Here is a 13,497-nt window from a genome sequence, read left to right as displayed (position 1 = left end):
AATTAAATTCAGACATGTGAGATGAAAACTTGGACAACAGCCTTCCAACTTTAGTTACTAGTAAGATGAATTAGAAAGCTCATTCTAAGGTAAACTGTTCCCAATTGATTAAATGCCAGCCTAGAAATCAGAGTAAAGTAGAAACAATCATTTCAGAAAAATGGAAATTAAAAGGGTCCAACTCACTCTTCCATTATTAACATAACTAAGAATATATTCAAAAAATAAAATAAATGTTTTTTCATTTTGCCCAGAAGTAATTCACATTTTATAAAGAGAATAAGTACAATGGCTCAGAGCAGAGACAATAATCACTACGCATGGTGGCTATGAACAGTATGGGCTATTCCACAATGCTTGCTTTTTTGCTTTTTTATTTCTCCCTTTCTACTTCTTTTTTATTCCTTTTCTTTTCACACTGTTCCCACCATCACCACCAAAGCATCTAACCTAACCCTCAGGATCATTAAAACCAATCCTAGACAATCTTGGCTTTAGGGAGACACTCAAGTTCAAAGAGGATCTCCAATGCCTGGATTAACAGTAAGGTAACACATCATTTCTTCTACGGTTTTTCATACTGCCACGTCCTTTCCCTTCATGCAGCCACTGCCTGAATTCAGGTCCTCATGTTTGAATCCAACAAAAATAGTTCTCCTGCTTTCTGTGTATCAGACTGATGAAAAACAGCACTCTTCTACCAGATCAGTTCCATACTCAGCAGCCTTCAGCAGAACATATAACCAGTAGAGTTTATAGTTCGAAGCCCTAAGTATGGCCAAAATTCTTTCTAGCCATGTCAATCTTTACCTGACATTCAGAAAAAAGACCAACAGTCTGTCCATTATCCCCCAAAGGCCAGTAGTTCATTCTTGTTGCTTAACCAAGGCTCATTACAGGCCCACACTAATGTCCCCTCCCTGCCCCTCACTAACCCAGTTTTTCCACATTTCAAGTCAGATCCATGCTTTGAGGCATATGATCTCATCATCTTCTAAGTAGTTACAATACTAATGGTGTATAATATCTGTTAAGCAGATGCTTTTTTTAAAAGCGAATGGACTTTTGAAATCTGATTCCTACTTAATCTTCCAGCCTTAACTTAAATACTGTTCACTTGTCACTTTGCACTTGAACATACAGCATCTTTAGATTTAGGTCAATTACTGCACTCATAACAATAAGTATAGTTTTAATTTTATTTACATGCTGTTTCTCCTTAAGTCCGTGAGTATCTCAAGTATACGGGTGGTGATTTAATAATATTTCAGTTTAATAATATTTGTAATTTAGTAGTATTTTAACAATATTTTGTAAAAAAAAAAAATGTGTACCTGCCGCAAAGGAACTGATCATGACTAACAAATATATGTAAAATGAATGGATGGGAAGAAAGGTACATATATAAATAAAAGTAAACTAACAAACTGATTTCCTTGAAAAGTGGGCCCATCTTATTCATTTCTAGGTCCCCCAGAAGTAATAGGTACTTCTGTTTGCCCACAGCTACAAAACTGTTTAGGAGGATGAGGGCACAAATTTCCTGACTCAGCTCAGCTGTTCTCTGAAGAATTATAATTCTTACCTGTCACTTTAATCACATGATACCTTACATTATTTACCTTCCAGGTGTATAAATTTTATTTCCCTACTATGATGCCATGATCCTAAAAAGTATAGATCATGCTTCCCTCTCAAAATGTAGACTAACCTCTGACTTATTAGATGAATAAAAAGTTATGTGGGCATTATTTTTAAAATCTGAGCTAAAAGGACTACATAATACACTTGGAAGGATATTTTAAAATAAATGTGAAAGATGAAAAAAAAGCCATTGACAAACAAAACTCAAGGGGTGTTAAGAGACTGCACTAATAGTTTTTAGAACCCTTTCAAAGTATATGAATATTTTCGAACATTCAGAACTCCCAAATTCATCAGACCAAACTACAAATACTGAAACAGTGACATAAGTCCTCCCATTTAGGGACATTTTTACTTGTGTAGGGGCAGACTCACCCCAAGTTCATCGTCATCAGAATTATCAAAGATGTTGTCTAAGTCATGCAGAGAAGGTGCCAAATCTGTCACCTGCGTAAGGCTACTGGAGCCAGCTCTGCCAGCAGCATTATCCTGCCGGACATCTGTGGGAAAGAAGGCAGAAGACACACAATGAGTGACTTCATCAAGGGAGAGGGTGTGAGGAGAAGACATGGATCTCAATGAGCAAGATCTGCCTGTGAATTTTTTTCCCTATATTTTCAATCAAACTTAGAGACAATAATTTCCAGAAATGTTTATCATTTTTGAAAAGAAATGAAAACCTATGAAAACTGTACTAAAGATGAGACCAAATTACTGCTATTACAGTAAGAATATAATTTTAAATTGAGAAGCATCTCCCTTACATTTTACTTTAGCAATAATCCAAGTGAGGCAAATAATCATTGTACACACCTGTTTTAGTAGCAGAACTGAAAATAGACATGGCATTTTTTCCATCAGGCACCGGCGTGGAATGACCTGGTGTAGTGACATCCTTGGTACCAAATCCATCCTCTGACTGTATAATAAATTCAGCCAAACAAAACACATGAACACCAACCCAAAGTGTGGAATATGAGGGAGAACACAAAGAATTAGAGGGTAGAATGGAACTTGTTATGAGCACAAGTATGATAAACCATGGTCTACGCAACCAAAGAAAATAAAAGATGTCCTTTTCCCTGAATTTAAATGAAAACAAAAACTCCCAACATTTTCCCCTCAATCCTATGGAATATTCAGAATCAATCAGGGTTTTGTTGTACTGGTGGCATTTTATTACAGACTTCCTGGGTGTGAAAGCTGCCCTTAATAACATTTTGGATGCTGAATTATGGTTTAAGCTTTCTGGACCTACACAGATCTCTGTAAAGAAGCATTCTCCTGAACTATATACTGGCCTCTTTTAATTGTCTTATTTCCTCTAGTCTCAAAAATACCTCCTGAAATGGCCCAGTATTTTAGAATGTTTTCATACATAAGGCCAAAGACAGAAGACACCCCCAGTACTCATTTCTATGACAATAAAACCAGTAAAATTAATTCTGACACAGTCTAGGAGTAGTGTTGATATTAATTCAGAGAAAGATATAGGTAAAGCGCTCAGCACGGTAAACATAGTAAGCGCTCAACAAACAGTAGATACTGTTATCAACATTCTTCCTTTACTTTTTGGGTATTTTGGAATAATTTAAAAGAAATAAGCAGGGAGCACAGGCCAACAATAATTAGCATATGAGAGAAAAACATGCACTGTACAAGCTTTCGCCTGGAAAATATGAGGCTTCATTCATGTTCAGCTGACTTTTAAACAAAGGTGAGCCATGACATAAAAAGGAACAATATGCTGTTCTATACAATAGTACCAAGAGTATGAATGTGGGAACAGAGCAATCAGGCAAGACTATTTCAAACATTCTGCCTCAAAAACTTTCCCACATACATTGTACTGACATAAATTGAAACCCATGCCATACTGAACTCTCTGTTAAATGGTACCTTATTTTTTTTCAGGGAATCTTTCTCAGTCCCTTGTTTGCATTTCTTGTTTGCTGTAAAGATGTATTTTATGTCACCATCCTCAAAGGTATATGGGTCATTGACTTCTCCCAAACTGTCTCCAGGTTGTTGTGATAGAGGCAATGGGTCAAGGAAGGAGACTGGCTGCATCTGGGGCTGCTTGTCTTGCCAGATTTTAAACCGTTTGTTAGGTTGTGCTAAGAGTCTAAAAGGGAAAATAAATGACAATTTAAGCAAGATAAACTAAAAAGATTGATGTTTTAAAAATAGGAGCAGCATTTATGATTTGAAGCACTTTTAACACTTAAACGAAACAAACAAAAAACTAAAAATTCATCAACACAATGAAGTTCTTTGTGAGGCCACATTCACAGTTAAATCAAACTTGTAATAGTCTTATCAAAAATACATGGTTTGTATCTGTTTGCAAGGATTCCACCTAAGAGCATAGATGGGCTCTGAGGACAGACTGCCTAGGTTCAAACTGCATCTGTGGCATTTACTAACTGCATGACCCCCGTTTCTTTCTCAGCTATGAAATTAAGTAGGAATATGGTTGTGGTGAAGATTAACTGAGATAACCTGTGTGTAGACTGTTTAGAATAATGGGTAGTTCCAAAGTGCTATAAGTATTAAGTATTATTACTACATGCATGACAATGATATATACCTGAATACATTCAAAGCCTCAAGTGTCAACATACAAAGAAGGCACTGACCACAATATGGAGGGGCTCACAGAGCTGTATAGTCTTTAATTAACAAACAGCAGACCAGAATAAATTACTACCAATATACTAAATGCCACAGTGAAACCTTTATATGCTGGCATGTTTAAATAATAATGTGTGTATTAAACCTCATGAAGGACAAAACACTTGACTTTTTTTTCCAAGTGTGGATTCTAGAATAGTAAAGAAAATCCTCTTCATTTTGACCCTGAAGGTTTAAGCAGGAGAGATGAGGTGGAAAGCCCCCGATTCCTGGGTGCCCACAGCAATCTGGTGGTGGGCAACCGAGCGGGTGGTGCAGAGCCACCTTACCTTTGCAATGCGCTGCTCTCTGAGTTCACCTCCGCGGTGGCATCACATCCCTCACCCTGCAGCTCTGGAGGCCGGAACTCAGCATCATCGACAGGTGGGAGACAGAAACTGTGCCAGCACTTATCTGAAGACTCCTGGTTCAAAGGCCTAATCCCACAATATAAGGCTGTCTCACTGACCTCTGCCATCAGAGGCAGTCTTTGGCCTACAAGGACAGTTCTGTCATCCAGAGTAGACAACTGCTGGAGTTCTAGCCCATTTCCATAGAGGGCTGGATTCACAGGGACAGATGGTGGGTCCAAACTCTCTGTTTCCTGACCTCGTGGCTGAGGGCTGAGTGTTGGCGGCAGAGGGGAAATAGGGGAATGAGGTGAATCCATAGGATTCAAATTCATTTGCTTGCTTGTATTTCTAGAAGGCACAGCCATTTGTTTATCATACTTCCTACTGCTAGACACCTCTAAGGAGGAGTCAATCCCTGCCAACCCTAGCTTCTGTCCTGGTGTATCTTGCTCCATGCATAACTCATCAGCCACAGAGGGTCTATGATGAAATGGTATCAAGGGTCTCTTTTGCAACTTGTCCCCCTTTTCCTGTCTTTCTGTTGTTTTGTGCTTAGATGAAGCAGGAGGTGGTAAAGATGAAGATGATGATGGTCCTGCACCAAACCCTGGTTGAGATATTGTGGGAGGTCGATTGGGTCCTACTGCACAACGTTTTAAAAGTTTATGCCTGAAATAAGAATGAAAATGAAGGCAATAAATACACAGATGAAAATAACTGCATCATTATAACAATACAAAAGAAATGTCTCTGACAAGGTTATATCTTTTTATGCATACATTAGATGCACAAATGCATCAGAAAGGACTCTAGGTGTTAATTATAATGACTAAAAACTGTAACACACCCTGATGGAAAAGAATGAATTAATCACATGTAAATAAGCAGATCAGAGATGGGCTTAAGAAACACAGACTAACACATTGCTAACTCCTACAAAAATACTGATTTGAAAAATCCCCAAATCTTTCAAATTTGATGAGGGCCTCAGATAATCTATTCATAATATATCTTAAAACAAAGAGTAATGATCACATGCAAGGGGGGGAGAAGCTTCTGATTCCCTCTACTAACTGCAATATAGGATGGTTTATAATAGCTTGTAATGTTGTGAACTGGGAGTAAAACAACTACTCAACTCTCCTCCATAGTGTGAAACTAAGAAGTCAGGGTCAATCCTAAGAACATTTAATAGGATAAAAATATGTCACTATTATATAACAAAGAAGGGGTACAAGACAACTTTGGCTCTTACAGACACACATTAAAATGAGACAGAAGTAAAAAGGTTGTGAGTCAATACTAGAACAACACACACACACAAATGCACCAGTGCTACCTAAGCAGGAATAGCAAGTCTACTCACATCCTGACACACTTCTTGGCATACACGGGCATGAGAAATTGCTCAGTAAGGGCCCCCTAGAAGATGCCAAGGTTTCATCTGTGCAACAAAGTTATATAGCAGGTCAGCCAGTTCCTCCCAATACATAAATCATTCCCAGGGAAAAATGTAAGCTCTCCTGCTGGTGTAGCAGTAACTCTCTGAGGCCACTAGGGTGGCATTAAATTACTGCTGCATTGCACTAAATGATGCCCTAGTGGGCAGTAAAACGGATTTGTGTGGCATAATGGGATGGTTTAGTGGGACAGCAGGATGGTCACCCTGCCCCGTAAGGCCATTAAATAGTGTGAGGAGTGGACCATTCTATAATGGGTTTGGTAATCCTGCAGTAGATAATATGAAAAGGGTCTTGCCAAAGTCTTTGTTAACTCTAGAAAAATAAAATCCTAACTTTGAAGAAGGTTATCTTAGCATAAGGCTATTGTCAATAAGGCAAAAACTGTGCTTTAAGTTCCCAAGGTACACTACCACAATAAGAGATAAATGTCTCATCTGAAAATATCTCATTTATATCTCCTAAGGGTGCTTATTTTAAAAGCTAAGCTCTAGAAGTCTTTTACATAAAAATTTTTATTTGGATTTTCCAGAGAGCATTTAAGCACATCAGTCCTTTGATAGATATCTTATGGTAGCCTCTTCAAAGTAAGCACTTTTTGCAAAGTGGATAATCTTATGAAGTCATTTTTTTCTATTATATTTAGTGGTTTGGCTATTGTAAAATGGTTAGAATTAGGGGTACACCAGTAAAGAACAGACTATCAGTGTACATGTCTGACTGAATAGGTTGGGACCTCACTGATGCAGGCAGCAGGAAAACGAGTCTCAGCAGGCTAACCATATGGGATGGAACTAGAGGCAGAGTCAAACAGTATAAAAACAAATGGTGGCTAAAAGACTGAGCAAAGTAAAATGACAATAATAGCCAATTCAAAGGAAGACATTGTGAAATGCAATGATAAAAATTGACCTAGAAATGATAAACTTTCTAGGCTGAAAAGGAAAAACTGTGATGAACATGACTGTAATAAGGAACCTGATTTGTGAAGAACTAGACATGCCAATATTAAGGATATGTTTTGTAAAACAACTTCTTCCCTGACCCACACTCCCCTACCCCACCCGCCAGCACCAAACAAAATATAAGACTAGAGTAAATGTGAGAAGTTGGGTCTAGAGATAAGTATTTGGAAGTCATGGAATAGAATGCATAACTACAAAAAATATCTGAAGATATAAGAATTTGGTGAGGAAGTAGAGCAATAATTCTAGAGGACAAAAGAGAAAGTGTTATTTGTTTATTTGCACTTCAGGTAAAAAATAATTCAAGGTTGCAAATAAAAATGAGATAGAAATCAGTAAAAAGGTTACTTTAAAAAAGGGAAAAAAAACTTAGATTAAGGAAAAGAGCAGGAAAAATAAGATGAAGGCACAAGTGAAGTTTAATACACGAGAAAATTCTTGTCCTATATATTATCTAAAGGTAGACCATAACTTGGCTGTAAGCTGTTTAGAAATCAATGTTAACAGGAAAATACTTTTTGTCAGAGAATATACAGTGGCCTAGAGGCAAAAGTAAAACAGGTATTCAGCTGGTATGCCACAACTACCCTGAAACCAGAGAGCAACTCTCATATGCTCAAAGAGAGAACCCTTAATGAGCAAATAATCTCTTAAAAAATATCCACTGGAAAAATCAATTATGAGTTTCTTTAGGCTGATATTTACAGTATCGCTCAACAAAAAGCCAGCCAGGGTAGAGCTTGATAAAAGAGCATCGACATGTCAAAACTGATGTGTGTGTGTATACACACACAAAAGCTTGCATGTATTCTCACAGGGCATACTGATCACCTCCCTACCCCAAAGTCAATTCACTTATGCCACATTAAGAACCCTGATCTAAACTAGAGAAATGAATATACTTCTAAATATACTTAACTGTTCTTTTTATAAGCATTGAGCAGTATCAAATGTCAAAATACACGCTTTGGAAGCAAAACCACTCTAAGCTGCTCATTAAATGAGTAATCATCACCACATACTCTAATAGTCAACTGAGCTGGGGGGTAAGGCTGACATACACTTAAGAAATTTGAGAACCCTAATGAAAGCCCTTGACATGAAGATTCCTTATGACCACAAGGAGAGATCATCAAGGGAATATCCATGAGGAGTGCAAATTTTCTACTGGAAACAATTTGGGATCTTATTCAAATATCTGAATGAATGAGCAACAATTTTTGCTTTTGGCAGGTGTTACCATATACCTGCCTTATTCATCAAAAAACACCAGGACCAACAACAAAACAAATTATATATGGAACGTCTATTTAACTCAAATTCTATTAACTAAAGCCAATGTGTTTACAATTTATCTCTACTTTAAAATTAAAACTAATTGAATAGACTCATTTAAAGGGCAAGAGATTGTCTTATCAAGCTGATGCCTTTAATTTTGAAGTGGTTACCCTGAAAAGACTTGAGGGACTTGTTAACAGGGCCAGTGGCCTAATTAGGCTCTTTTCTGAATCATGACAATAAAACTTTGTTATCTGCATATAAAGAAAAGACCTCTCTTTCCTCTGGTAAAAGAGGAAGAAGATTTAAAACACAACAAAACGATGGGGAAGAAGTGGTCCAAGAGCCCAGGCGACAGCCAGCAAAGGCACCCCCATTCCATCTGACCACTGTTCTCCTTTTCTACTACCTACCTGGAGCAAGAACAGCTGACTCTTTGGGTTGGGTCCACAAAATCCCAAGTGGCAGGATTGTTAGCAGGCTCTTCTTCAAGAGTTGGAGTTGACATTTGGCTCCTCCTAAAATAAGGTTACAAATGTGACTTGTGTAAGTCATAATTTTTATATCTCTGGGGAGAAAAATGTTGAATACATTTCACACAGTAATGGTATCCTGCTCACAGTTCAGAGCAACCCAAGATGGAGAAACTACCTGTTCTTTCCACTAGAAGAAGCAAGGTTCAAAACACTTCTATTTAAGTTTACTGTACATCTTAATATGGGTGGTATACATAGCAATTAAAATGCTATCTGAAATAAATAAACAAATAAAATGCTATCTGGCACTGTTAGTTGTTGCTTTAAAAAACATCATCTAAATTTTGTAGAAATACCTAATTTTTTAAAATTATCTTTTGGCAGCATCTGTGAATTATATGTCCTCAGACAGACTCTTAAAACTCCTATATTTACTAGCATAGGGGCAGTGCTCCATACTTGTAAACTAAAAGACAAGAAACAAAAATAAATCCTATATGTCCTAATAACTGGTGGTAAAATGAACAATATCTCTATACCACTCATTTTGCTATGGCTGATACTGCAGTGTGTGCCAACAATGGCTCTCCCATGCTCTTGCTCTCCACCCGCCCCTGCCTATATCTGCGTGTTTCCCTGCCTTGGTCTCTGCCTCTGACAGAGGGGCTACAGCCTGACAGAGTTGGTGGAAGTGAAAAGTGAGCAGTGATAAAAATCAAAGATGGTAATGAAAGAAAAAGAAGAAGATGCTAACTTGGAAAGTATCTAGACACTGTAGATATAAGTGAAAACTATCTGTTCCAATTATTCTAAAGAAAAAGTATCATTTTTGTGACTAGAGATATCTTTTTACTTCTAGGACATGACATAGGATTTTGTACTATAATTATCTTATATTTTATGTACATCTTCTTCAGAAGCCTAGTCTAGAACCAGTTCATTGAGAAATAAATATATACTATCAATTTGCTATGAAAGCTAGGTAAGTTTTAAATCTACATATGAAACTTTGAATAGTAGACACATTTAACTGACTTCTAAATGAGTAAAGTTCTTATAGCAGTTACTGACAAGAAAGTCCACATATATTCTGTTCCAGAGAATCAAGATTCATTTGTTTACTTGCATCAAGTCAAGAAAGTGGACATCTCAGTCCTATCAAAACAGATATGAAAATATGCTATGTTTATATAAATCTTGACAAGCAAAACAACATTTATTGACTACTGCTTGTCATTATCATTCACACAGCTAAAACAGCCACCAGCAGTCTCCTCTTAGAATCAATTCTTCCTCTTTTCCGAAAATAGTATGTTAAGGAAGGGAGGGCAGGAGGGAAGGGAAGAAGGTAAGTGTGAGCAAGGGAAAATGGGTAGGGAAAGTATTAGAGTACAGTTTCCCCAAATGAACAATGAGAAGTGCATGATCTGGTAAACATACCTCTGACTGTCATCATTCAGTTCAGAATGTATTGTCAATTCAAACCCAAGGCCAATGTCTAACAGAAAATATGCCAAAGAGGTCATTTCCCTTTGTAAGTAGGAAACATTCGTAAATTGGTATGCAAAGGAAAACAAACCCATTGATTACCATCCTGAGCCACCTGTGCTTAAATAAAAAATGTCAGATGAACACCATGCCAACGTTGAGACAATCAGAAACTTCAAAATTTTCTGGATAATCAAATCAAGTAAGTGTCTTTATTTCAACATCTTTGTTTTGAATTCTATCCTATTATGTTCAAAAAGATGAAATACCAGTTCAATGATCGCTCAAGTTTGGTCACACAATAGTGCAATGTGATTGACCCTTTCCTTGTAATCAAAGAGAAGGTTACTAAACCATGGTCCAGGTAACATGCAGAAAAACATACTTGGACTGGGTTCTGTTGAGGATGCATTCCTTCCAGACTCGATGGACCATATGATTGTGGAGTTTTGGAGGAATCTTCCCCGATCTCTTTGGACTGTGCATAGTTATCATCCCCCCGTCTTGGGAACCTAGGTGACTAACAGCACTCTGCGTACCTCCACTCTCACCTGAAAAAGAAAGACAATCTGGAATGTCAGAATTTTCTGAAGAGGTCATCTAGTGCATAGACTGCTTGCTTCTTTAACATAAATATTTTAACTATTGAAACTCATATTCAAGTAGCTATGACCCTACCCCTAGCAATAACACTGTCTGTAGCCATGAGTATAATTTGTGTCAGTACAGCTTTTCTTTTCTGGCACTTTGTATGATTTTTGGGTTCTCTCTAAAACAGTAATCACATCAATATTCACATGCTCACACACCCTCAAGAGCGTGCCCATACAAAGGCTATTCCTACTTCACAGGTACTGGGGACAACTTACATGGAAGGGCTCATACATCACAATATCAAAGACGTAAGCATGCATGGATTGTTTTGAGTTTTCAAATACAAATGCAATAAGCAGGTTTCAAGGTAAAAGAAAACAGTAGAGGGAGCTTTATGCTCATTTAGCTAAATGGTTATATAACAGCACACAGTGCCCTGGGTGGAAAGAAGAATTTGAATGGGTCATAGCTTTTAACAAGGTCAAATTTCAAATTTCAAATTTGTGTGTGGAACACTTTGTCCTTATCCCTGACACTATTTATGAAAGCTTAGTACTAAAACACTGAAAGAAGCTGACTTGACATTTTCTATCAGAGGATTAAAAATTCACTGCTTTCTCTCTAATAACTCCATAATTTTACATACTAACTATAGATAGTTTTTCCAGCTATAGTTAGTATGTAAGCCATTTCTTTCTAGGATGTCCACTACGATTGCTGATAATACTGGTTATTGGTTATATTATGAGTATTTTATTATTTCTGTCTCATACAAGACAAACACTGAAGTCACATTACTTTCATCTATTTGAGTTCATAAATATATTGTGGGTTTTATTATCAACAGAACAATGTTATGAAACATTTTGAACAAAATAATCAGTTTTAAGCACTCTGGAAACCTTCACATTAATCTGAGAAAGAGAGAAGCACCCTGTTATCGCAAACTAACATTCTTAGTATTGATGCAAGATAACCATTATATGAGTTGAATCGTCAGGCTTAACTCTATTTTTTTAGAGAAAGAAAAAACAACCCAGTGCTTACAAGAAATGGAAGCTTTCTTGTTCCCGTGAAAAGTACTGTTAAATTACAAATGAGATCAATTAAAGGAGACAAGAAATTTCATCTTTCTTTGCTATCTTTTATCTTAAAAGTTCCCTGACTTAGTTCATGGTACAAAATAATTAATTTCAATTTTACAAGATTTTCAAATGCCTATTATAAAACTAGGCAAAGTGAAGCAACAAACAGAAGTAGATAACATTGCTTTTTGTCCCAGAGATACTACAATATAGCTAAAGAAATCATATGCCCATGGTATCATGGGAATTACAAGGGGATAATTTATGAAAAAAAGGGGGAGGGGTGAGGAAAATAAGCCTCCAAGTCTTTCCTGACTAAAATTGGGTTAATGCTTTTCAGTGGCTTTTAGTAATTTAACTAAAAGGTGGGTGATATCTTATATGGAATTAAATAAGACTTGTACTCCAGGCTGCTGTTAAATGCATACTGTAAGTTGTTTTTCACAATTTCTCCATAAACAAAAGAGGCAAGTTGATGCACCTATTCACGTAAGGCATGAGTGATTTCTTCAAACTAGTTGGCCTTCCTAAATCCTCTGCTAATCTAGGAGACTCTGGGCCATTTTAGGAGGCAAAGTGACCTACTTTGTTCTATCTCAGTCTAGGAAAACATGTCAATGTTCACTAACAGTCAACTGCAGAATGAAAAGGCTGGGCAGGGTTCTCTCTGATGGAACATTAAGAGTCCTAAGCTGTAATTCAAGCTATTACAATATGAGAATCTAGACAAATTCATTTTACTATGAAGATTCCAATCACTTTTACTTATTTTATGTTTATTTATATTTATTTTAGGGAGTGAAGGGGCATCAGGGGATTTATCTACCCAAGGCCTAGCACAATGACATATAGAGAGCTAGAGGCAAAGGAATGTGAAGATCCCTAGTTGTGAGGTCCACACCAAAAACCACTATCAACAAAACCTCTTGTTTGTGCATTATGTAATTTAGAGTCCTGAACTGATCAGAGATCAAGGCATCATGTACTGACTTTGAATTTTACAAATTTCACTAAGTCCCAGAAAAAAAAAAATTAAACAGATAAACAAAAACTGATGACAACTTACATAGTACAAATGTTTAAAAAAATCAAAACCTTGACATGCAATTGTGATTAAAACTTTTAAAAATACTGGTAATTCTAGTCTTAATATATCTTCTCTATGATGATTATTATAAAAGACTAAGAATTTTTTTTTTTTCAGTTTAAAGTAGTTTGAATAAAAACTGGTTGTGCAAATCCTTTCACAAGGAATCACCCAAAATTTTCTGCTCTACCAAAGTAGAGTTGGATGAGATTAACATGGCCCTTAGAAACAGGCTACATGTTGTCCATTTCTATGTCTCCCACACAACATCTGAGTAGTTCCTTCTGGGTAACATAATGTGTGCTGCAACTGTGGAGTTCTGAGTCTTGCTTTAAATTTTTTACACTACCATTTGTATATTGCTCCATTGTTTTCTGAGGACTATCAAGTAAAT

General features: G+C 36.8%; 1 protein-coding gene across 3 annotated transcripts in view; it reads right to left on the bottom strand.

Annotated features, from left to right (window-relative positions):
• Positions 1–13,497, bottom strand: part of MED13L (mediator complex subunit 13L) — a 322,750-nt gene that overhangs the window by 38,484 nt on the left and 270,769 nt on the right. For all 3 annotated transcript variants that reach the window (XM_036929473.2, XM_036929474.2, XM_036929475.2), the window contains 6 exons: positions 10,723–10,888; positions 8,787–8,891; positions 4,608–5,339; positions 3,544–3,769; positions 2,458–2,563; positions 2,020–2,144 (listed from right to left, as the gene is read on the bottom strand). In XM_036929473.2, the coding sequence (XP_036785368.1) occupies positions 2,020–2,144; positions 2,458–2,563; positions 3,544–3,769; positions 4,608–5,339; positions 8,787–8,891; positions 10,723–10,888 (1,460 nt within the window). The remainder of the gene's footprint in view (positions 1–2,019; positions 2,145–2,457; positions 2,564–3,543; positions 3,770–4,607; positions 5,340–8,786; positions 8,892–10,722; positions 10,889–13,497) is intronic.

The sequence above is a fragment of the Manis pentadactyla genome, chromosome 14 (genome assembly GCF_030020395.1).
Source record: "Manis pentadactyla isolate mManPen7 chromosome 14, mManPen7.hap1, whole genome shotgun sequence".
Classification (NCBI taxonomy): domain Eukaryota; kingdom Metazoa; phylum Chordata; class Mammalia; order Pholidota; family Manidae; genus Manis; species Manis pentadactyla.
The sequence above is the reverse complement of the archived record's forward strand: the minus strand, read 5'-3'. Positions and strand labels throughout refer to the sequence as shown.